The 26,519-nt window shown below is 42.5% G+C and overlaps 1 protein-coding gene across 1 annotated transcript in view; it reads left to right on the forward strand.

Annotated features, from left to right (window-relative positions):
- The window catches only part of HHATL (hedgehog acyltransferase like), a 360,457-nt gene that overhangs the window by 182,774 nt on the left and 151,164 nt on the right, over positions 1–26,519 (forward strand). Inside the window, exon 3 of the mRNA XM_069647763.1 lies at positions 4,752–4,819. Within this exon, the coding sequence (XP_069503864.1) occupies positions 4,752–4,819 (68 nt within the window). The remainder of the gene's footprint in view (positions 1–4,751; positions 4,820–26,519) is intronic.

The following is a 26,519-nucleotide window of genomic DNA, read 5'->3' on the forward strand; positions in this document are numbered from 1 at the left end:
TTTTCTCCTTTAGTTAAGTAAAACCTTTGAGTAGAAGTGCCATCCCTTTGTCTGACTCCTTCTTTTGACTTACCACAGTTAGCAGCCGACATATGCAATGCACACTCAGGGTAATATGGACTGGATCCCCCAACTCCCCCACTACGCCTCTGGGATGGAACTGGCTCTGGTATAAACCCTAGTAGGTCACCTTCCCCAGTTTGGCTAGGGTCACTTTTGCCCCGTGATCGGGTCATGACCCTGTCACATATATGTGCACTGATCCAAACTCTAATTGTTCTGACGTACTGCGTACATGGTGTCAGCTGTAGGGACAGATTGACCTATGCATGACAGAAGATCTACATTTGATAAAATCAGTACTCACATGTCTCATATCCATCTCATTATACTGCAGATCTGTCACTCAGTGCAGGTCCCAATTTGACCATTTACATTTATTTCATGTAAATAACCCCTGTGGCTTGGAAGGCAATCACTTCACATGGTTCTATATGTTTTACCACGGATTTCATCGGCAAATGTTTCATTTTTAATTTTCACTATTTTTAACTTCAGAGCAGCAGCAAAATCTGAGGCGATCCCCCACAGTCTTCCATTAACCCCAAACCCCACCCCTAGAACACATGATCCCCTTTCCCAAACATACTATCTGCTTCTTTTTTTAAAATTATGTATTGTTGGTGAATGTCTTGACATTGAATACCCTGCACTGAGAAATGTGTGTGTTGAATATTTTACAGTGGAATCATTGGGTACCCTGAACATTTCCTATCTGAGAACATACTTCATGTTAAGTTCTCAAATAGGTTTGGAGACATCCAATATGCAATATAAGGTTTGTTGACAATAACGTCCATCATATCAAGTCACCTTCCAGGAAAAGCCAATATTTTGTAGATATTGACATACTCACCCATCTGAATTCCATATGGGGTGCATCAGAAGTTGTACATTTCGCCCATGTTGTACAGTTTTCACATGATGCTGTGGTTTTCTAATCTCTGTGTTGGTCATCCTGCCATACAAGAGTGCTGATGATACTGAGCTGTGCCTGATGTTTTCTCAGTCCGGGACATGGCCCATCTGAAAGGCTGCTTTTACAGGAAGGATGAATGGGTGGCCATCCCTTTTGAAAACTCATTAGCAACGAAACGGAAGTCCTCCTAATGACCAATAAGAGCTGCAAACGTGCATTCCTGGTTCGTGGACAAGGCTTCAAATTGACATAGTCCCTACTCTTGCCTCTTAAAAAGAAAAACCTGAAAAATGAAATGTCCACCTATTCTCCTTGGGGTCATTTTACAAGGGGTGGCCTGCAAAAGTAAGGAGTATGATGCTTATGCCTTAATTTATTTAACACTTTGGGGCATTTACCATGTGTCTAAAAGGAGTATGGCTGAGAAACGGATTTAGCATTTCCGGTATGCATTCCTCCTCCTTCTTCAATTGGTTCCTTGGTGGCCACTTCCAAACCCCTGGAGTACAAAAGTAAGACGCAAAAGAAGGGTGTTTGCAATGTACACCTTGCTTTTACACCCCAGGTCATTTTACAATCATTTGGAGTTGAAGTAGAGGCACAAAACAGAGTTTACCTTTGCACTCTATGCTCCTCCTCCTCCTTCAAAGAGCACGTGCTTTTACACCAGCATCAAATGTTCAAGCAGCTGGGAGAGGAATAGATTGCCATCGAATCCACCCATTTCTATCTGTGAATGCAGTCTGCAAACCATCATCTGCAGGTGGCATTACCATTTTCTTTTTACAAAACAAAGGGGGACATGAAAGAACGCAGGCAAAGAGAAAATGAAAAAGCAAAGGAGATTTTGCCTATTTTTACTGTTACTTTTTATACTTGGTTTTGTAAAAGTTGAAAATTGCATGCAGAGGGCTCTACAGCACATACGTGCTAACCGTGGTTCCATGCCTGCGATGAACACCTTTTTACAAAATAGTCTCCCCTGTGTTCTGTCATTCCTTTTATTTCTCCCTCAGATTTGGGATCCGTGTTTCATGCTCTTGTGGTATATCAATCAATCAATCAATCAATCAATCAATCAATGTGGGTTAATTCCATAAGAACGCCCATAATAACACCTCCAGCGCAGACCATATCATTGAATGATACACGCCCATGTTATGAACATTATAAAGTAGTTCCTTCCCCCTACTCCTCTTCAGCTAGTGAAAGGATGCCCAATAAACCTTGTGGCGACAGGTCTCCCCAAGACCCTGTAACAAGGCAAAGGGACATGTCAGACCTTCTCTTCCGTTTGCTCTCTACAAGTGAAGCATTAGCACCATGTATGGTAGATAACCGTAGTTGCTTCTGTGAAGGCTGCTTATCCACATTACAACACGATGTACCCAGCCCATGTGCTCGCAAGGCTTCATCACAAAGTCACAAGTCAGATGTTGACAGTTATTGCCTAATGTCTGCCATGTCATGCCAAGTACCACCCACCATTGTGAAAATGCTATAATATATTAGTGATTTGCTTATGACATGCTATATATCATGTGCTCTAAGGGCAGTTCCTTCAGAGCTCTGAGTGACAACTGCCAGCCACTTGTCCTTCTGCATTTTCCTGCTTATCAGCTGATTATTTCTCTGTATGCTGCTTAATTTCTATTTAATTCAAGAAGTTTCATTTATCCATCAGTCGTCTGATGTCTAGTCTCCTTATTGCTGCAAGCTGAGGGTGAGGCCGAGGTAACCCTTGGGAAGGGGTCCGCCTTGGCTACCACAGTTATTACGGGGACTATGACCTGGATTCTAATTTCAGTTTTCCAAATTGACTAAATTGTATGGCCACAGGCACATTGCAAATTCTCCCTGTGCCTTACTAGCCTTTCTTTCCAAAATCAGAAAAGCTTGGAAGCAAGTTATGCATCAGTATGAAATACTTTATAAACAACCATTGGCAAAGCCAACAGGTAAATTTAGGGCTTGTTTGCAGAACACCCCACAGGACTAGAATGGTTTTCCAGGACTAGAAAGGTTTACTGTCTACACTTTGAAAATCGGGCCTATTGTTTTTGTCAATTCGTGTTATTGTAGATTTTTCATGAAAAAGAATTTCGAATGCATCGAATTCATAATGTCTGCCAAGCACCCTACCTAAAATACCAGCACCAGCCTCAGAAATCAGCAAAGCCTTTTTTGACTTGCATACCCATTAAGCCATATTGTTTGGATCAGCCCCTGCTACTTTCTTTCTGTAAATCATATTTTCATGTGCCAAAAGTGTGAGAGTCCCTGTGCTGAGAATGATTACGGCAGAATAACTTGCTTGATGGGATGTTGCTCACTCAGGAGTGTCTGCTATCACGCTTTAGCTCTCTGTGCCACACCATAGGGGATATAAGAATTTGCATAGGAATCTATCACATTTCTAAACAGCATTGACTATAAATGGTTTATTTTTATGTTGACGTGCAGTAGTATCTGTAAAGGGCAGACTTACCAGAAGTTCTCCAGCTGCTAGTATTTGACAACTAAAATTTGCCACAGACTTTATGTTTACTTTGAGAACAACCATGTTTAGATCTTATGACGGAACACAATGTATCCGTATACAATCTCAGGTTAAAGCTTGAAGTGAGCAGGTACTAACAGGAACTGAGTTCCACAATTTTAATTTGTACTCCTAATAGTTCCACTATTATTTACATACATTTTGACAATTTATGGAACCGTTGTTTAATAGTTGAGGCATTCCACTTCGGTTTTCTTGACAGCCCTGTAAATCTAGTTAGATCACATGGTCTCCTGCTAAACAGTTGACCCGAAAAATAATGTGCAGGCTCTTATCCAGGGCTTCTATCTAGCTCCTATGTGGACAGGGTTTGATTGGAGGAAGGGCTTACTCTGTTAGCCGATTTTGCAAGTATGTTCGACAAACTCATGTTCATCACACCAATTATATACTGTTTACTTAAGATGCATTGAGCAAAAGAAAGGCACTCTCTGCATCACAGAGAAATAGCACAATGTGCTGTTGAGAAAAGCGATATATGCCACACCCCGGCCCCTTCCCCAGCAGCTTTTCAAAACTTTTCGAACAGTTAAACTCTTTGCAAAAACACTAATGCTAGCGCCCCCTTTCCATTATTATAATGCTGAGATCAATTCAGCATAATTCATCATTGCACGCTGCAGCTCAAAGTTGTAACACGCAATGAAAATGCATAGTACTCAGAAAAACATTAGAATGGAGCTGACACGCACAAGTAAACAATGACATTGTCAGGTATGTTCTTTGACTACAGGGTGGCGCCTGCAAAATATCTCCTTTTGTTAATATGAACTGGCCCCAGGAAAAGCACTCTGCAACACTGAATCACATTGTTGTGGATTGGGAGCCCTGCTGTTCTATTCTTTAAGCAAACTACAACGTAGCGCAAAAGTCGAAGAAAACACCAATCGATCAAGCAGCCTAGAAATGAAAGCAACATTCCACAACTCTCTTCCCAACTTACACTGTGGCACTAACATCTGCTAAATGGCTTCAATATATTAGATCGTTCACCATGATGCACTTTCTTTGCCTCTCTTTGTACTGCTGCAGCAGGTCTAGCAGAGATTTAAAGCTCATTCAGCCAAAATTAAAATTCAACATGTATATTCACATACGTCTATCCAAACAAAACATGGCTGAACACTTATGTTAACGGGTACTAAAGATAGTTCGATTTGTTTGCGTGTCCCTAATCTATGTTTTCCTTATTTTCTCTGTTGTTTCTTCTAGAGAGCATTGACAGCAAGACAATCCAAGAGAGTGTAAAAGAAGGATGGCAGTATCTTGGGAGGAAGATGGTAAGTTGCCACCTGCATGCATTATGTGAACACGCCAGAGCATATCACTGTGCTCTCTTACCTTCCATGGGCCAGTGCAGACTCACTGTAATGGCCTTGTCTTTCTTTGTGACATGCAGTCTACGGATAAGTGATACGTTGCCAGGACATATCAGTCTCTAAAGTCCTGTTCCCTTTTTACCTTGGCACTAAGAGGCATTTGTGACTCACCTTTGGGGTTCCTCCTAAACTGTGTTCTCTGCAAGTTCAGGAAGACTTTGAAAATTGACATTGCATCTTCTAGTCTAGCTAATTCTGACTGGGGTGCACAGGGTGGGTGGAAGGCTGTATCCCACCTGGTCAAAGTGCTATTTTTCAGGCATATTTGCAATGAGACCGGATTTGGTATTAATGGGACAAAGTGTACGTTTGTCCCTCTTCTACTGGCGACACCCAAGATGGCTGTCCAGGTCTGCCTTATTGTAGCACCAGTCTGGGGTGAGCTTCAGAGACAGTGCTGCATTTGCTTGCAGTCCATCCGGTAGACATTTTGCCCACCACATAGGACTGTACTCTCTCTATTGAGGCTGGGTTATTCCACTATGTTTCAATGGTATTTGCTTGCTCGGAAGGATAAAATACCCCCTGCGCCAAGCCGCAGTAGCCAGAAATGGTTAATTTTCTTTTTTTTTTTTTTTTTATTTAAATTTTTTATTTTCACATTAAGCAAACATAAATAAATGAACAGCTGTCCATGAAATTCACACATATCAACCTAGTGAAAGCAAAGTAATCAATTCGCCATAAACAATCCAAACATATAAACATCAAAAATAGAACAAGAAGGAAGAAAGGAAAAGAAGAAAAAGAAAAAGAAAAGGAAGAAAGAGAATAAGAGCGTAGGAGTAGAAGACATAAACCAAAAATTTCAATGCAAAATACTATACCTCAGACAAAAGGGCATTACAAAAACCATCACACAAACTATAGGTATTATACAGATTATGAGTGTTCAAGGGTAAGTACATAATACCCCAGATCAAAGATCAGGTTTATCCATATGCATCAAGAAAGCAGCTCCAAATGTCCCAAAATTTTTCAATGTCACCAGTGAGTTTGTAAATGGCTTTTTCATATGTTGAAACAGTAAGTAGCTCCTCCACCCAGTCATCTTTTAGCATGTTCATCCTTCACGCATCTGATTTCCTGAAATAGTGCTTCTGTTCCAAAGGGTCCTAAAAGCAGGTATAGGGAAATATCATTTCCTATGCGTCTGAATGGGCTTCTTGAGATGAGCACTATGTGAGGGTGGCGGGAGAGAGAGAGATTAGTGTGATGAAGCAGTCTGGGCTTGTGTGGGGGAAGTATTGACTGTCAGTGGGTGACAGAGGAGTCATTTTGCTGAACAATCTTTTGGAGGGGGGGGTGATAGCTGATGGAAAGTTGCGAGGCATGTGAACAAGGTGAGAATTGGGTAGGGTGAAAGAAGGGTGTAAGGTAGAAGAGGGAGTATTTCGAAGAGGAAATTTGGGAGTAAACATTTTTATGTAGTGCGTTTTCTGGACAATGTCTCTCTTGTTCCATGTTTGTATTCAACCTCGAACGGTCTTAGGCATATTGTAGAACATTGGGTTGAGGACCTGTGATTAACATGCAGGTACAGTAATGGGCTTCAGCCCAGACAGTGCGAGGAGCTGCAGGGGGTGGACGTTGTGAGGGGCTGGCACTCGGGCATTGATAGATGGTTTTAGGGGCTGTAACTGGTGGACAGCGTGTAGTGCCTGCACTGGTGGGCACTGTGAGGATCCGGTGGGGGTGAGGACAGTGTGAGGAGCTGCAGGGGGTGGACGTTGTGAGGAGCTGGCACTGGGGCACTGATAGAAGGTGTTAGGGGCTGTCACTGGTGGACAGCATGTGGTGCTTGCGCTGGTGGGCACTGTGAGGATCTGGTGGTGGTAGGACAGTGTGAGGAGCTGCAGGGTGTGGACGTTGTGTGGAGCTGGCAGTGGGGCACTGATAGATGGTGTTAGGGGCTGTCACTGGTGGACAGCGTGTGGTGCCTGCTCTGGTGGGCACTGTGAGGATCCGGTGGTGGTGGGGACAGTGTGAGGAGCTGCAGGGGGTGGACGTTGTGAGGAGCTGGCACTGGGGCACTGATAGAAGGTGTTAGGGGCTGTCACTGGTGGACAGCATGTGGTGCTTGCGCTGGTGGGCACTGTGAGGATCCGGTGGTGGTAGGACAGTGTGAGGAGCTGCAGGGTGTGGACGTTGTGAGGAGCTGGCACTGGGGCACTGATAGATGGTGTTAGGGGCTGTCACTGGTGGACAGCGTGTGGTGCTTGCGCTGGTGGGCACTGTGAGGATCTGGTGGTGGTAGGACAGTGTGAGGAGCTGCAGGCTGTGGACGTTGTGAGGAGCTGGCACTGGGGCACTGATAGATGGTGTTAGGGGCTGTCACTGGTGGACAGCGTGTGGTGCTTGCGCTGGTGGGCACTGTGAGGATCTGGTGGTGGTAGGACAGTGTGAGGAGCTGCAGGGTGTGGACGTTGGGATGAGCTGGCACTGGGGCACTGATAGATGGTGTTAGGGGCTGTCACTGGTGGACAGCGTGTGGTGCCTGCTCTGGTGGGCACTGTGAGGATCCAGTGGTGGTGGGGACAGTGTGAGGAGCTGCAGGGGGTGGACGTTGTGAGGAGCTGGCACTGGGGCACTGATAGAAGGTATTAGGGGCTGTCACTGGTGGACAGCGTGTGGTGCCTGCACTGGTGGGTACTGTGAGGATCCAGTGGTGGTGGGGACAATGTGAGGAGCTGCGGCACTGGGGCACTGATAGAAGGTGTTAGGGTCTGTTACTAGTGGACAGCATGTGGTGCCTGCACGGGTGGGCACTGTGAGGATCTGGTGGTGGTGGGACAGTGTGAGGATCTGCAGTGCAGTAACAGGAGCTGACACTGGAATTAGCAATTCCTCATAGAACACATAGAAACAAACAATGTTCCCATTACAAACAGTTAAAATGTTCAAAGCATATCGAAAAAAAAGAATGTAATTTCGTCACACTCTTAAGTTGTAAGAATTCTGCAACTATACCAATCACATGGACATAGGAGCTGCCAGCAGCAACAACTTGTGAAGTGTGTATGATTGGTTGCTAATATCATAAGTGGAGTAACATTAATAGCGTATTAAACCGTGATAGAGGCTGTGTAGACTATAAACTGAATCACTTCTATGGACTAACAATTTTGGCAGATAAGGCATAGTAAGGGAAAATGATTTGCCCAAGATCACACACCTTAATTATCTGACGAAGCTGGGATTTGAGCCCAGACTTCAATTCGAACCCTTTACTGACATCTCCTCTTAACTCTGTTTTGTCAAAATACGAAATAAACCAATCTGACAAATATATTAATCATTATCAAAATACATGAAGCACAAGGCATTAGTGACGTTTTATATTCCTTCATTCCTCATAGAGGTATACAAGTAATGTACGAGTAATCGTTCCCCTCTTGCTTCTGCAACTTAATTTAATTTGAAGGCTTAAAGAAACAGCACCTGCAGTTTGTGAGTATGCACAATGCAAAGAAAATGTGACGCTCCAAAAAGGAAAATAAAACCCTTTTTTGGCAATGGTATGATGGAAATAAAATATTTAAAAATGGGGTGAGTGGTGATTTTGTGATTCCATTTGAATGAGAGAAGATGCAGATTAAGGATGTAAGGTGAGTGGCAGCTTTCTGAAGCAAAAGAGCTCAGCCCCCAGCACCCATCTGTTAATGTTTAATTCGCTTACTCGCTGCCATTCACAGCTGAGAAAGAACTACCTTTTCAAATGTCCAGAGAAGTTACGGAATTGCAAGGCTCTAATGCCAGGTTTGAGGGAGTGCCATCAGGGACACCGCAGTCTCCTATTCATGATTTGGAGTTGAGTGGGGGCTGCAGGTGTTCAAAACCCTGTTACTGGTTACAGAAGCAGATGCATTGAAGCCATTGTTATCTGAAGTGTGTCTCACTTTCAAGCTTAAAGAATCATCGCTTTAGGAATGCGATCACCTTTTTCCTCAACCTGTCGCTCACGTGTATTCGGACACATTTGTTGTGAGTCCAGGAAGCAGCTACGCTAAATAATGGGGTGGGGCGGGGGAACAATCAGAAATGCCACCAATGGGTGGTGAAGAAAATGGTACAAAACAGCAGGAGGCACCAGTAGCCAGCATTAGAACGCAGGCTTTCATTGGGCAATGAAACCAGCGTATCTAGTCACCTGATTGGCTGCCTGTCCTCCTCCGAAGGTGCTACCAGAAAGGTTATAACAACATGATTGAGAAAACTAATGTGCACATTAGTCTTTTTAGGGACGCAGAGAGCAGAGCAGCATTTTCATATATTATGATGCTCTTAGTGTTTGGCACATGTAAATAAATTGAACTGGTACGACGAAGTTAATTATTCATTAAATATAATGTCTACATTGAATGCCAATGAGTGTTAGAGATTGTTAGAGACACATTGTGGGTATTACAGAGTGTAAGTAGGCATGAGAGGCAGGAGCATACAGAACTACTGGTTGGAAAAGAGGTTTTAGAGCATTTATGAACACACTGGCATTGAGCAAGGACAGCTCAATAGAATATAAATAGTATTGTGAAGTGATTAAAAGAAAGAACGATCGCCATTAAGGATTTGGGAGAGATCCATATACCAAACAGTTAGAGAATAGATTAAAACAACGCAACAATAGATGTCAACTGGGAGGTCTTGAAAGACATGAGAATTGGATCCAAACCCAGAGAAACACCATTGTGGAGAGGTTAGGAATGGGGCAGGGGAGGGGGGGGGTGCTTATCCAACGAAACATACCAGAAGCAGTTGAAGAGATGAGCTAAGAACAATAACAGAGTGGGGCAGCGCTTGTACGTTTATGGCAGTTTTATTGAGGAAAAGGCCTTTTGTCATCAGAAAGTATCATCAGAAGAAGAATTTCTAGGGTGCGCGTTGTGGTACGTGGTGTGCAGGATTGATGAAATCACCAAGAGGTCTATGAACAAAATTCATAATATCTTCAATATCTCTGCTATTTCTCACCAGATTTTAATTTCTAAAGCCACATTTGAAAGATGCATTCAGGATGATTAAAAAGTATGACATCTGTTTCCTGTGCACACACCTAGAGTTGTGTGCCTCCTCTTGCTTTTCTATGGCACTGATGCATGAAGAACTGCCTTCGTGTCTGCCTCTTCTTGTGTTGTGCTAAAACAGGACAACGAACAACGTGAGGCCACCAGCAGTTCTATATGCCATGCCACCACAAAGTTGTGTTGGTCATTTCTGCATGCCGAAGCATTTTTTGAGGTAGGTAAGAAGTTAAATAATCTTTGGAATTCATGTGTGAAAGGAGCTTTTTCATAGTAACATACGCTATGTTTGTGCTGCCCATGAATTTGTAGCCGGTCACCACAGTTCCCTGGAGCCTCTTTTGCTTGATCATATTCTTTGTATCTGTTAAACTCCATGGGGGTCCTTTTGTAATAAACCGGGGCGTAACTGGAATCTGTAAAATGCTGTTATACATTCCTTTCATGCTCCCGTTCATTTTGCAGCTGTGCTGAGGCATAGGAGGGCAGCAAAGCGGAGATGGCATCTCTGCTTTGCTTTCCTCCATTTCAGGAGAGCATTTGATTTTGTGCCTGCATGAGATTTTCATGCCCACGTAAAACCAAAGGTTCCAATGGAATCCGCCTTGCTTTTACACTTGGTGTCTAGCAGGCGGAATCCATTGGAATCCATTATACAGTGCTGCCAGCAAAACATATTTGCAGGAGGTATGCTATTACTCTCAAACTGGACAGTAAAGGTGAAGAGTGAAGGTGATTTGATCTTGCTTTACTGTTTACTTTTACACTACGCTTTATGAGTGTTAAAAATGTGCAGGGGACCAGCAACATGTAAGTCTAAGCATTGCTTGGTCCCTGCATTCAATTACCATTTTGAACAAAAATGTCATTATTTTCCAGCACTTCTTTTGATTTTATTTGGTAAATAGGTCAGCCAGCTCTTTGTATGTCTAAATGCCTTTTGACTTATCAGAGGCTTGTTCCTCTGCCATGCCATCAACATCTGCCACAGATAACATCCCCTCATGTGAAACAGTAGTAATTGCTGATGTTAAAGTTGTTTGTTTGCAGTTTATGCTGCTGCTTTGCAGTGTTCGTGGCAGTGGAATTGACATGAACATTTGGATCACTTTACTTTTTTGCAGGCAAACATGCAGAATTCCATCATTAAACAGTGAACGTAGCAGAGAAGAGAATTCATAGAACTCTAATGTCTCGCGTAAATCTACCTGACACTGTGAACTGCTTATAATAAATAGCCAAGCGAATATTGATCTATCTGCTCTTAACTCTGTAACATTTAGTTTGTTCTTTTTGATTATCTCCCATAACCTTGTGGTGCTAGGTTCAGAGATGAGTCTCTGTTTTTTTGCAATCTAACAACAAGAGATTGGAGTAGGCGACATCTTTTGTAATACTCTTACTAGAAATTGCGTTGGTTGCAATGTTGGCAAGTTCAGGTCCATCATATGAAAATAGATTTCAAATCTGTTTAAGTTTAATAAGCAATATCCTTCCTGTTTACTCCTTCCTTAGAGTTTGTGTTATGCTGCTTGCTCTGGTATCCCTCCCATGCTCGAAGTCTGTTCAGATATATAGTCACCTACTGGCGCTGTTACAAATAGTATGCAAGTTCCTTACTGTCAGGCCTATCAAACCTCAATAACCTTCAAAGTTGTATTTGATGTTCAAGCGCTTCATCGGCTCCAAAAGCCCTAATGGAAAATTAGTTTTCCTCATTACCCAGTTTCCTTTTTCAGACTCTTCCCATATTGCAAGATCTCACTCTTTCAAAACACTCATTTCTGCTAGATAGTTTGCCATCATCCCAGAGTGATTATACAAGTGCAATGCAAAGAAACACCCAATCATTGCTCCCACTGATGAAATGTGTGCATTCTAGTCACCGCATCTACCAGACCTTGAACAAAGATTCCACCATTGCCATATCAGTTCAACTTTGTAACTTTGTTTTTTTATTCGGCATTACCCATTAACAATTAATATTACACTATAAAACCACACAAACAATAAGAATAAGACCCTATTTAAAACAAAGATACATATCTAAAAAGGTCTTCCGTATCTTTTAAAATCAGCTTTTTACAAACATCGGATACAAAATCTATGTCATTAAGATTCATAAACAAACACATTGCATCCCTGGTGGTCCTGAAAACATTTTTAATAAAATGTTACCTGAGCCATTGCCTTCTAAGGTCATACAAATTAAGGCAACTCAGCAGAAAAAGTAGCAGATCTTCATCGCAAGCGAGCCCAAAAGCGCACTCCTTGTTACCTCTCAGCCAGTCCATTCTTGCCAATAATGGTTAGAGTTCTACAAGCCTCGGCCATCCTTGCAGTCGAATGACGCCCAACGACTTACAGTTCTGTGTGTATAAAAAAAACAAGGCGGAATAGTACATCATTCCCGGTATTGGCTGCCCAGGCGTGGAATGAACTGCCCAATGATCTACGCTGGGCAAGGCACTATATAAATAAATAGATAAATAAATGGTAACACATTCAGGTGGATCATTAAGAATACCCTCCTGTGGACTGGGCATCTAAAGGTGCTTATTGCGTTCCTGCCCATGAAACCCTTGCATGATGCTGCAAAGAATTTAATTGAGGGTAATCTACAGGTTCGCTTCAACATGGCAACATGTTCTAACTGTGCCGCCCTTCTTTGAAAACTTGCTTGAATGCTGCAGAGATGTAGGCTTGGCCAAAATCGATGCCCCATTTCCTCGTAAGTGCTGCATCACATTTAAACCAAGAATACTTGCGCTGTTGAAGAAGCTATTTCAGCTACTGTATTTGTCGTATATATGTTCTAGTTAAGTTTGTTGGTTTTCGCAAAGAACTCCAAAAACGTACATTTAGCAAGGACTGCGATGTTATGCGCCCCCAGTTCCAGCCTTAGAGCCTCTCCCGGTGTGCCAGGAGACAGGCACGTTACCTTACTTAAAAACACGTTTTGAGGGTAATCCAGGCTTAAACCATTGCCATAGCCCCACATTTGGCTGCCATATAGTGCCGAGGTATGGACTATTCCCTCCATCACCCTTAAACATTTGTCCAATTTTTTGCATCAGAATATATGGTAATATTTTAATAAAACCTTAAAGCTTGCTGCACATTCTAATATGTTGACACCAGCCTGCCATTCCTGAAGAACAAAGTACCTAGATAATTTTATGAATCTTAAACAGAAATTATAACGATGTTATTGACCAAACTGAGTTTGGTTTTCTATTTCCAAAGACCACGGTCATAGTCTTTGTTTGATTCACTTCCCGACCATGTTCCTCAAAAAACCTAGCTGCATAAAGCAGGCTTCGGCATGGTTCCCTCTGTGTGAGGTCAATCAAGGCCGTACCATCTGCGTACAATAATTCATCATAACTGACCTCTTTTAGAACTGTTGAATTAGTTCTTGCTAAGGAGTTGTGTGCATTTAAGTCAGTGAGAAAAAGAATATATAACAGCGGAGCAAGAGGACACCCCTGCCTAACTCCCTTATTAGTAGCAAAATCCTTGGCAAAACCATCAGCGCATGACCAATGGACCAAAGCCGCGGTTTCAGTGTACAGGAGTTGGATTAACTGAAATGGCCCATCAGGAACCCCAATAATTTTCAGTTTCTGCCATAGGACAGCCTGATCCAGTGAATCAAATGTTTTGGCGGGTTCATAGTGATAATACCGAATTAAAAAATCTCGAATACAAAAGGCCGAAAAAAAAAATATTGAATTTTTTTTTCAATGTGTTTTTTTTCAAAATGGGGGGGTTCCTCCCAACCCCCGTTTTTTCATTTTTTTTTTATTTTACCCCTTTTTTTTACTTACCTGACCCCAAAAACATATATAAATAAATAAATAAAAATTCGATATTTTTTTTTTCGAGATTTTTGTTTCGGGCTTTTTGTCATTCGAGATTTTGTTTTCGAGATTTTGACTGACCACCGTTTTGGCGAGATCCACGAATGCAACACACACACGCCCGCCTCTAATCTTAACATATTTTTCAATTATTTTATTAACACAAAGCACTGATCGATCGTGCTAAATCCCTTTCTGAAGCATATCTGGTAGGACATACTGTTGGTAATTGCCCACTGCTCAAGCCTTAAATAAACACATTTTGAAACAAATTTCCAAGACATATCAAGAACAGAGATTGGCTGATAACATTGAGGATTACTGCTTGATCTTTTTTTGAAAAGGGGGATGATCAAGTTCTTTTTCTATGAGGAAGGGAGCATCTGTGCACTGGCAACTGCATTAAAAACCCTTACCAAGATAGAAGACTACCACTCAAGGAACCAATGGAGGGCTTCGTGTCTACTGCCATCAGGCCCTGCAGCTTTATTTTACCTCCTTGGCTGCCATCACGGAAGCTCAGATCTCATCTACTGTAAAGGCTAAACTCTCACTGATTTTTCTTACAGTCTGTAGAGGAGTTTTCTGGGACTTCTAAATAAAATACCCTTGAAGTGGGATTCCCAGACCACAAGGGTGATTGTATTGGCATCCTGCATTCTAGTATCATTGAAGCCCTTGGCCACCGTTCTCCAAGGAAAGTGGATTTCTTCTCTTCCAGCAGATTTTTGGAGCCATGTTTTAAAGCATGCAATTCACGTGCATGCAGGGTCCTTGATCTAGATTCTGCATACAGCTTCTGCTGTGCCATAATACACTCAAAGTCGACCCAGAGCACATTGTCCCTTCTTTTCAGAGTTGCCCTTTTAAGCCCCTGAAAGGCAGCTACTATTTCATTGTTAGTCAGACCAGATGAGATAATAGATGCCTGTGAAAGAGGAATGTCTTCATTGTTTAGTGTGCATGCTACTATTTCTCTATTTGGTCTCATGATGCCCGAGCATCTCAATACCTTAGTCTCCTCTTTTACTTCTGGGGGACATTCTAAAAGCAATTTCCATTTAATCGAGAGCGGATTATGATCGCTTTCAGGGCAATTGAAAACTGAAAACTCTATTACATTGTTAAATGAAAAGTAGTCCACCATACAGTAGTTAATCACAGAGGCCCACGCGCCAGAACTGAATGTGACTTTTCAAAGGATTATCACCAATACACCTCCGATTCAGCTCTACCAACCAGGCTTGTTTCATAAAATTATTAATTGTATGGCCCCTGACGTCTTGTTTAGGTTGGAGTATATTTTGTTCTGGAATGTCGCTGGCTTCCACCAGTAGCTTCAGCTCTATTCCTAAATCCTCCTTCTCTCACAATGTTGCATTAAAACCCCCCTCAACTATAAACCTAGTATCAGTGTCATAGTGCAAAATATTTAGGAGGAGACCCCCTGTTTTGAACATCTCACCAAAGTTCTCATTAGGGTGTATGTAAATATTAGCGAACATACATTTATCTCCAAGCATAGTCACAATTAATTGTTTATGTTTGCAAGCCAGCCGCTTTGCACGATATGGAAGAGTCTTACAGATCATTATAGCTCTGCCTAATCATGCCTGTCCTATCCCAGAGTGTTGACCCTACGGAGAATCCAGAAAACTCATCAATGTTTTATGTAGTGTGAGAAGCCTAGTTGTACTCTCCCATTTAGACTTTGAGAGTTCTCTATTCAGGTGGCCTGTGGAGTGCCAGGGGAGGGCCATCGCTTTTGGATCCCAACCCTTGGAGTGGACAAGCGAGGGAGCATCACCTGGGTAGGGAAGTCCTGGGTTGCACTCAAGAGAGTACCCTAGGTGAGACGCAGTATCCCAACGGTGCGGTAGGTGAAGAAATCCCAGAAGCCTTTTCGGGTTATGCAGGTCCCAATGTCCCAAACCCAAGAGAGGGATAAACATGTCATCCCAGAAGAAAAAAAAACGAAAAGGGGAAAGTAAAATAGGACAAAGACATACCTTCCATTTCGCCACCTCTTTGTCTTCCCCTAGCTCTGATCATGGGAAGTTTTATACAGACCAATACTATGTAATTTGACACCAAGAAAGTCACCTTTTGGGTACAAAACCAGGGCCAGGGGTTTTCCCTCTGACCTTTGTCAATCGCGTTGTAATAATATAACCGGTAAATATCAACTTCCATCTTGTTTGGTCTCCCTTCCGTATTTCCAGCAAGTACTGGGACGAGGAAGAGGCGATCGAGAACAATGAAGATGTCCCCATTAGTTAACAGTGGAAAGCAGGGAGAGGCCTACTACTATTAACTACCAGTGAATTGTCCCACTAATAGAGTCAGGTAGAGTCAGGCACTTTACACTAATCATTCACACAGGAAAGAACCTGTTTTGACGAGACTTTCATACATCAGACTTGTCTGGAGATATCGTCAGGGGAGAACAAAGGAAAGGAAGAGAAGGAGGGGTGAGAGGCAGCTGCACGGGGCCTGGAGGTCGTGGAGAGAGAAGAGGGAAGAGTAGGAGAGGATGGGAGGACGAGAGGGTGGACAGGATGTCCTGGGTTTTAGAGATGAAATGAGAAGGTCATGCAGAGGGTCCGGGAGGTGTAAGTGATTTCAATCCGGCACACACCCAAGTCAACGCCTAGCATGTAGTACACAACTGAAATCCTTATTTATTTTTGTCTAAAATTCTTTATTCTGAACGATATACCACTCATATCACGCCCTTCTCCTGGAACCCCCGGTCACACTGAACCAGGAATCAGGCTGGTTTGCATAGGTAAATATTTATTTATGTATTAACATTTTATCACAATATGTTTTAATAGGTACACAACAATCCCCAATGGGGTGATGCAACACTGAATAATCTCTTTAATACATGAGGAGTAAGTAGTAAGCAAAACAATTCAGCACAGAAAATAATACTTTTGTGTGGTTTAGATTAGATAGCACTGTGGTTAGAGGTTCCCCCTGCACACCCCCGACCCCAATAGGTAATGTAAAGAGATAGGAGGAGAGAGCAGGTATTCAGGAATGGAAAATTCAAACAGGGTATCAATCCCACTTTCCCCCAGTAAACACAAGAGAAAAACGGAATTGACTGTCAAACTGTCAGCATGGCTTTTAAAGTTATCTTAGAATGGACTGGGCAAAGACACCAAATATGATCACAATTGCTAGAATTGTTATAAATTCTTATGGGAGTCGCTTTGGATAGTTGCACACAAACCCAAGCAATGATTTAATGCAAAGAAAACATTTGAAATCTTAAAATTCAAGTCGGAAGCAATTAAAAGATGTTTTACACATGTGAAAATTTCCCCAAAATGAAAATTCGCTGCAAACTTTTCACTGCGCGATATTCATGATAACGGGAGAATCGCATGGATTTGGAATGCAGTTTTAGGTGCGATTGATAGATATGCATGTTGGCTACAAGCATGAGTTGACATTTTGTTTCTATCACCAAAACTGAGGAAGTTACAGACGTTTTAGAGGAGGTCGTTTTTTTCAAGATAGGCACGAGAATGGAAAACAGGAATGTGCTTTTAAAAATGACAAATGGGTTTTCTTAAGCTAGGGGATGACTATGAACAAAACGAATGCCACACAGGAACATAGTCACTTGATCAGGGTGACTGCCTGCTAAGGAAACACACCTTCTTCAGATGAGAAAAGGATCAGCGCAAAGATGATTTTAACAATACTGGCTATGGAGAAAAGACAGGATGGTTTGGAAAAGAGGGTTCAGACAATGCAAAGATACTCCCCACAATACAGGTTCTGAATACAAGATAAGATGGTTCTAAGATTGGAACAAGACTATGCAAAGTACATATGCAAGTGACGCAAAACTTCCTATTTATACTCACTGGATAAGTTTTTAAATGGAACCGTCCGTTCTGGTCAGGGGATTGAATCTGGTTTAGGACAGACGGCTGGGCACATCGGACTGGGCAGCGTCAGCAAGGCGCTCTGGTCACAGCACGGCACAGGACTGGACTGAATCTGCAATGCACTCTGGTCACAGCACGGCACAGGACTGGACTGGATCTGCCCTTCTTGGTTCTGAGGATAGTTATTTCAGCAGGGAGTCCAGCAGAGTCCTTACAGTCCTTGGGAGACTGGTTCTTGTGCTCTGCAGCTGGTGTGTTTTCCCCCAGGAGTGAAGGGGTTAACGCTATTCTATTGAAGCATGGAGGCGGAGAAGCTACATAATCTGTTTCATGCACGGAGTGCGCGGAGTCCAGCAGAGTCCTTACAGTCCTTGGGAGACTGGTTCTTGTGCTCTGTAGCTGGTGTGTTTTCCCCCAGGAGTGAAGGGGTTAACTCTATTCTATTGAAGCCTGGAGGCAGAGTAGCTACATAATCTGTTTCAGGCGCGGAGCGCGCAGAGTTCAGCAGAGTCCTTAGAGTCCTTGTAGCTCCTGGAGCATAATGGAGCACCTTATCAGCTATGGAGCCCCTGGCGGGAGGCTTTTGTTTGCTGCATGAAGACACCGTGCAAGTGGCTGTCCTCGTAACTCCTAATTGACGGAAGAGGTGAGAGGGTTATTGCCAGCGAGTTATTTGAGAGAGGGGCTCATGTCATCTGGTCCAATTAGATTGTGGGTCTATTTGTGTAGTTCTCCCCACCTGGAGCGTTGAACACGCCAGCTGGAAGGGAAAGACTGGTGCGCACTGTGTTTTGATCCTGCCTTGCACCTTTTCTGCCTTGATAGGCAACGGGCGTTCTTCGGTGAACAACTTGTGCCAAGGAACATTATTTGCCCACACGACGTTTGTAACATTTGGAGTAAATTGTTTTTTCTATTATATGCATTAATCAATAGCAGGACCTCGTGTGTCAAGCATGCTTTACACTGCTTTTAGTTCATTTGTCCTGCCGTAATTACGAACTTCATTTTTTTGTTCCTGATAAAGGGGCTGCGAGATTCTCCCCCCGCTCTTGGAATCCTCTGGGTTGCGAGGTTGGAGAGAGTTCCCTCCCCCATGGGATAAGTATATTATTCTTTAAGCGCAATCACATGTTATATGGCGAATGGACTTTAAGGGACATTAGAAAACTGCTGGAACTTTAAAGGACACACTACAACCATTTTATTTGTTGTGGTTCTGTTAGGAATTTTTATATTAATATTTCTGAAGTATATTGTATGTTTCACAGTATGTTTGAAACTACTTTAATTTTTTTTTTTCTTCATTTGACCCAGCGTTAAATTTATTTATTTATTCATAAATATCCAGTTATAACTTTTCATACCATACATTTTGACCCCATCTATTGGTCATATACGAGTGTGATCATGAAATTGAGAAATACAAAGAGAACTGGTTTGCGAAGTGCCTGCCCAGGCAATGACACACGGACCCAGAGTACTGGGTTGGCAATTAAAAATAAGTGGGACGGTATTAGAGGAAAAAAAGGAATGAAAACTAATGTGGTAAATCTTAAACTTATGGCTCAGCAGATGAAAATCTCAGGTTACTTTTTAGGGGTTGAAACTGGGAAAGTAGATTTACTGGACGTAGTACAATCGAATATTGAAAGCCATCATACCCAGTCCCTGCCACAGCCTCACGGTACTGATGTAAACGATGTGGGGGAGGATCAATCATCGGGTTTTGATGGTTCTCTTGATAACAATGGGTCTTTATTAACACTGTGTGCCAATGTCCGAAAAAATTCTATGGGTGTGGGCCAGCAGGACAGTGATACCCAAGGCACTGACTTATCGGTTACCCCCAATCTTGATATACACATTGAACCCTCTGGCGACAAGACTTCATTGGAGACAGCATCAGTAGAGCCGATTAGGGGCAGAACTTCCTTCTCAGATGATAATGTCGCATTGGCGTTGATTGAAGCCCTTTCAGGAAAGGTCGAAGCTTTGTTTTCGTTGTGTTCAGTAATGGCAACAGATCAACAGAAATTGTATTCCTTAACAACTAAGCTGATCTGTTACAGTGACACTGTTGGGAGGGACAATTTTGAATCCATTAAACCCTATAACCCAAGTAAAAGTAATAAGAAGTCTGAGGCAAGTGGCACCTCCACCACTCAAATAGAAATTCAGGGGCACGATCGTTCAAGGGTTGAACTACCTGGGGCATCGGAGGCGGTCACAATCTCTGACACGCTGAATTCTACATGGGGTCTGGAAGACTCTGTGAACATAGCAGCTGTGTCTGAGGGAGATGCGATCGAAGCCCTTTGTGTGGAAATATCTTTGATGAGGGAGACATCCAGCCCAACCATAGGGAAATTACCTCAGCAGAGGGTTAGCATCCAGACAACCCAGAAAGATGGTCAAGTGGCTGGTCTAGGCATAGGTGGCGGGCCTCGTATAATATCAAGGAAGCACCAGGATGGTTCAGTTAGAACGGTCAAGTTAAACGGCCCCATGGATAAATGGGTCCGTTTCCAAGACAATAATATGGTGACACACCAAGAATCACACAAGTTAGTGAGACCCTTGGTAAAGACCCAGGAATATCAATCTAAAAAAGTATCCACAGGTGGGTCTGTCTGTAATAGCCAGGGAATTCTACCACATGTGGTGGGTCCTGATACTAGGTCTGGGGTGGTTTCCAAATGGTTTGCCCTCGATGGTGGAACAAGTGGGAATAATGAGTCAGACCAGTTTAATTGGATACATGATTCACAACCACAACTCAGTATTGGGGACACAGGGTCTCAGGTAAAGATGGTACCAGTCTCTCCATCGGTACAATCGAGTAAGACTATTGATGTGCATATGACCAATGATCTGGATAAAACCCAGGCACCTTCTATGGCCGACCTGATGGACCTTGGGCTCACTCTCAGATTGGACGAATTAGTCCCTACAGACGCAAGTCCATTTCTAAATCGTTCAACATTGTTGGGGCTATGGGCAAAGATGCCGTGGTTATCCTTGATCACCTCAAATGATATAGCCCAAGTTATTCTGGCCAAACATGGCAGTAGCACAAATTGGGCACAGATACGCATGGCCAATAGGATTGCTATGGCCCTTCTTTGTGATAATGCCCATGTATTGTTAAGAGCAGGTTTGCAGCTCTCGGTGTGCAGAGAGCCGAAGGATGTGTGTAATAACAAAATAAATATGCACAAGTCTAAAGGGGACAGTAAACAGTCTTCAGAGTTACTGGTTAGATTGGATGAAATCCATACATCGGACGAAAGCCCCTTTCTGAATAGATCTATACTTTCTCAAATTTGGGCTAGGATACCATGGCTTTCATTAATTTCATCCAATGATTTGGCACAAGTACTGCTGCCAAGGGCAGATTGCCCAACAAACTGGGCAATATTGAGGTTTTCAAATAAAATCGCGGCCAACCTATTGTGGCGAAATGCTGAGGAATTGCTTGGGCTGGGTCTAAGAGTACAGGCGGTTGAAGACACCTTCCTGACTAAGGTAGGGATGAATCAGAGTGTTTATGGACCAGAGCATTGGGTTAAGGCGGGCGATATGCCTGGAATTACACAGGCATATGCAGGACCCAATCTGAGTAAATCTCAGAATGCCTTAAACTATGCAGCATTATCATGGGAAACACCGAAGCCCTCAAGTACATATGTGAATAAGAGAAGCATCATCTGACCATTGAGGTTAGTGAGCTGGAATACACGGGGGTATAGACTTCTGGTGAATAATTCTGGCTCACTCCCCTGGCTAGCAACCTCAGATGTGTTTATGCTACAGGAAACATGGTTAGATTGTCCTTTGGTGATCGATGGCTTTCATATCCATCAGGTATTGCCAACAAGGGGGTACGAGGTAGACCCTTTGGGGGCCTAATTGTAGCAGTAAGGAACAGTTTTTGCTCTATGCAAATACCATTGGCTACAGCAGGCAGTAATGTAATGGTAGTGGTTGTATACCAGGAGGGAATTCCAGACTGGGAACTGTTGATAATTAATGTCTATGCCCCGCCAGGCCCAGAAGGGGTGGATGAGATCCATAATAGCTTGGAGGACATTCTCACTAAGGTGGAGGAGGATGAGAAGTTCTTAATAGTTGTAGGAGCGGATTTGAATGCCCGGTGTATTGACAACACACCTAGACCTACGTATGGAAATGTCCAGGCTAAAAGCAATATGCATCACATTTTAGCAAATAGTAAAGGTAGGAAATGGATTTCTTTTTTGGGCCTATACGATATATGGATGTTGAATGGTAGAACAACAGGGGATATACCAGGGGCATATACCTGGAGAGGTAATAATGGAGTGGCAACTCTTGATTACCTCTTTGGGAACAATGCATGCCTACAACGGGTACAATCTTTTACAGTATATGGTATGGAACATAGTGATCATGATCCGGTAATACTGGATATGGACATTTCTATACAAGAGAGGGATAGGAGTGGAGTCAAAAATATGGAAGTTTACCATGCAGGTAATACAATAAGGTGGCCTGAAAATACTTTAAGTAAACTAGATGGTATTCTTGGTAATTCCGCAAGTGCATTGATAAGCAATATAGATTGCACGAATGAGTGTGGGATTGAAAAAAGGATCCAACATCTCACTAGTACAGTGGGTAAAGTTGCATTACGGGGTGTGGCGGTTTGTAATAAATATACCAATTGCTACGATAAAAACATTCGGGATAAAAAAAGATCTATGCATCGACAAATCCGTCTGGCATTAAAGGGAGGTAAATGTGAAGAGACGGCGAACCATTGTAAAGATCTCCGTAGATCCTACCAGGGTTGGCTTAGACGATGGAAATATTCCATCCAGAATGCTGAATGGCAACATATGATTAAATTATTAAGGGGAAAGCGTACCCATTCAATATGGTTGGTACTGTCGAAAGCCAAGGGGGATGTTAGAAAACACATAGTAAACCCTATACAAGGGCAAACTTGGGTAACCTATTTAAAAAATCGAGGGGGGACCCAATACAAAATATACTGCCTGCTACTTTGGAGGGGGGGGCAATCTCCTTCACCACAGAGTCCTTGAAAGAAGTAATTCTTAAATTGAATAATTCGAGAGCCCCCGGTCCTAATGGGCTGGCTAACATTGTTCTTAAGAGGAACCCGGACCAGTGGGACCTCGTTCTATGAGCTCTATTTGAAAAGGAATGCCAAAATCAGCATATACCAGACACATGGCATAATGCGGTTCTCTTACCGGTTTACAAAAAGAGCGACAGGATGCTCCCCGAGAATTATAGACTATTGTCATTATTAGATGTAACAAGGAAGATCTTTGCGTCATTTACATTGGTTGTTCTGAATCAGTGGGTTGAGGAATCTAAGATCCTGCATTTTACTCAAACTGGCTTTCGGGCTGGTTCAGGTACAAGTCATAACCTCAGGATATTGGATTTACTCATATGTGGTACCCTCGAATCCGGTACCCAGACTTTATACATAATTTTTGTTGCTTTCAAAGCCGCGTTCGACACGGTTGATCGGCCCAGACTCTGGGAAAAACTTATTAAAGCCGGTTGTCCTGCGTGGCTTGTTAGTGTACTACAGGGATTGCACCTATTTGCCAAGGCATCGGTCCGACTTACGGACGATGGGGTCATTACCGAGATGGTTGAAAATTGGAAAGGAGTTAAACAGGGCTGTACCCTGGCTCCGACCCTGTATAACTTGTATATGGCGGATGTCCCAGACTGGCTCCACACAGAGGTGGGTTGTTGTCCCAGGGTAGGGGGTAGTCCCCTGCCCTGCCTATTGTATGCAGACGATTTGGTTCTTTTAAATTACACCTTCTTGGGTATCAAGGCAATGTTCATGGCACTCTGTAAATATGCAGATTTAAACAATTTGACCATAAATATGGATAAGACCAACATTTTGGCTGTCTCAGCTAAGAAGGTGAAGAGACCTATACTTAAGTGTGACCTGGGAATAATTGATTACGTTGAGGTGTATACATATCTGGGGTTAGATATCGATAGCACAACATCTTATAAGAGTATCAAGGTAAGAAAAAAGGTTACAGCCCATAGGATGATCCACTCTATTTCGAAATTTGTAAGGAATGCAGCAGGGTATTCATTGGAGGGAATCATTGCCTTGTACAAACAAAGTTTTAGCCCAACAATACTCTATGGATTGGAAGCCCTGGCCATGGCTGATTTATCATGGTTAGACATCTTAGAAGGCAGTTTCTGGAAGCAAATGTTGAGACTCAGGCCATCTGCAACAATTCAGTATATAATACTCGAATTTGGTTTGACTTCTCTTAAAGGAGAATTGTTGAGAAGACATGGGCTGTTATACATCAAAATCCATACAAATCCTCGATGTCAACTGCTCAGTCTCCTGGCTGCCCCAGTACATGGTAGAGACAGTTTTGGTCTGGTGGTCCATGACCTGTTCAAAGACATAGGATGGTTCCCTGATTTTACCAGGGGCACACCCTATGCTACACTGAAGAGGGTTTTTTCAAAAAGGTTAAGACAGTGGGATTGTGTGGCAAATTATAGGCATGTAGAGTCTCTACAGAGTTACGCATGTATGTCAAATATTGTGCATAGTTATCTGCAGCCTCAAGCCTACCTTAGACAATGCCCAAATAGGGGTATGCAGGCATTTAGGCTAAGGCTGAGGATAAATCAGCTACAGATGCTAACAGTAATGGGTCCACAGATGGGCCTTCTTAAAAAAGACAGATACTGTTGTTTGTGTCAAAATGCACTTAGCCCAGAGACTGCCAAACATATTTTCACTGAATGTAGGACATTGGGCCCAGAATATATGAAGTGGCTGGGACCATTTGTTCACAATTTGGAATACATAAAGGTTGATCATTTTTGGGCTTATTGTCTCAACACGGACAGCCAAAAAGTCCATAGCGCTATGTATTATTTGTGGTTAACTATTAAAAAACGTTTAGATATTGTCAAGTGCACTAATGGGTTGTCTGAACGAAATGGTTGGTAATTGCTGGTAAATTGCTGGTAAATGCTCGGTTTTATTATTGTATGATAGATTGTACTTGTTTTAGTCTTTTACTGTTTTATTGTCATAATGGATTTGATCTGACTTGGATTTGATTTACAGTGTTTGTTATACTGTGTTTTTGATATACTGTGTTTTTTATTGTATTGTGATTTTAGTGTAATTTTGTAAAGTTTCTTTGAAACTAAACAAATAAATAAATAATAATAATTAAAAAACAAATATTATTTCAGCAGGCAAGCAGTAACAGCACAGCCCGGCTGTATTATGATGCTTCCCCTTTAGGCTTGTGGGGTTCTGTTCTGGAATTTGAGCCTAGCTGAGAATGGTTCAGCTATGCAATAAGCCTTTTGCTTTGCCAAGTTTCTAGAGTCTGGAGCAAGGAAGATGTAGAGTTCAGCAGCAGGGTGCTCCGCCAGCATCAGGATAGTGAGTGAATCTGTCTGTCTTTATGTGTGGTGAGCTATCTCTATTTATGCTGTGAACTGACATCATAAGAGGGGAGTGTGGGCCGGTTTAGCCTAAACTTGCTCCTTTGAAAGGTGATTGGATCAGAGTCTGCTCTTTGCCTTGATAGGAGGAGAGAAACAGAGAGTCGCCTTTATGGTGTGATTGTATGAGGCTGAGAATCCACCCCTAACCCCTAGAATACAAAATCTACTTTTGGTAAAATACATATTTCCACATGTGCAACCTCTCTTACAATCACATATACAGATTACACATTTCACATAGCAGCTATTCCTGAAAACCCGTAGCTGTGGGACCTTGTCTCCACTTTTCACAAGGAACACAATGTCCCATTTTTAATCAAATTTCTGTAAGTGTGCATGTTTAAAATGGGAATAAGTGTATGAAGTTTCACACTTCTAGCGGAAATACATTTTGCGTAAAATCACATTTCTTTCCATTGCTGTCCAGAACATGTCATGCAGTTCTGGCACCTCTTCACCAGTGCAGCCAGAAATTACATTAACCATTCTGTTATTTTTATATTTTTCACAATTTTCAATAGTACGTTATCAGTCTTTTTAAAATATGTTCTTTGTCCTTCTTGAGCAGCAAATGGTTGTTTTACTCCACCCCTTGGTCTCTCCCTGGAAGCCCAGGAGCCATCCCCATGTTTGTTCCTTGCAGAGGCCATTTATGACTGTCTTCGCACTTCACATTTCCTGCTTTGCAGCTGGTCATTGTTCCTTTTGCCTCTGTAGACCAGGTTCTTTCCTACCCTGTACTTAACGCCTCTGTGTGATTTCCAGATGGGGGGAAAGACCTTCCTTCCTTCTGTGGGAAACCTGCTATTTCAGTTTGGCAGCTTCAGCCAGGTTTAATTTAATTGTTAACTCTGTTGACTTTTCCTTAGCACAAAAGAAACGTGTTGTTTCAAATCACAGCTAGAATTCTCATTCAAGATTTTAAACCATGGGATCAAAACAATTACATTATGGGTTACTATCAGTAAGAGGCCTCTTCGATTGCAGACATTTGATTTTCAGTTTATACATGTTAAAGTTTAATCAGGCAGGCCCCTGACAGCTGTCATCACAGAAGCCCTCTGCTGCACAGAGATTTTTTGACAGATCCACAGACAGGCCGCTTTTGCTGTGGAAATCTCTTTTTGCTTTCAGCCTTTCAGGACCTTGTAAGTTCACAATGATTTCTTAAACTAAGTGAATTGTAGCACCCAGCAAGGATTTTGAATATTTGAAAGGTGTTCTACACCGGCATTCTGGAGTTTCAGCAACAAAGAAAAAGAGATTTAAA

This window comes from Ambystoma mexicanum, chromosome 2q (assembly GCF_040938575.1).
Source record: "Ambystoma mexicanum isolate Mex_15411 chromosome 2q, UKY_AmexF1_1, whole genome shotgun sequence".
Lineage (NCBI taxonomy): Eukaryota > Metazoa > Chordata > Amphibia > Caudata > Ambystomatidae > Ambystoma > Ambystoma mexicanum.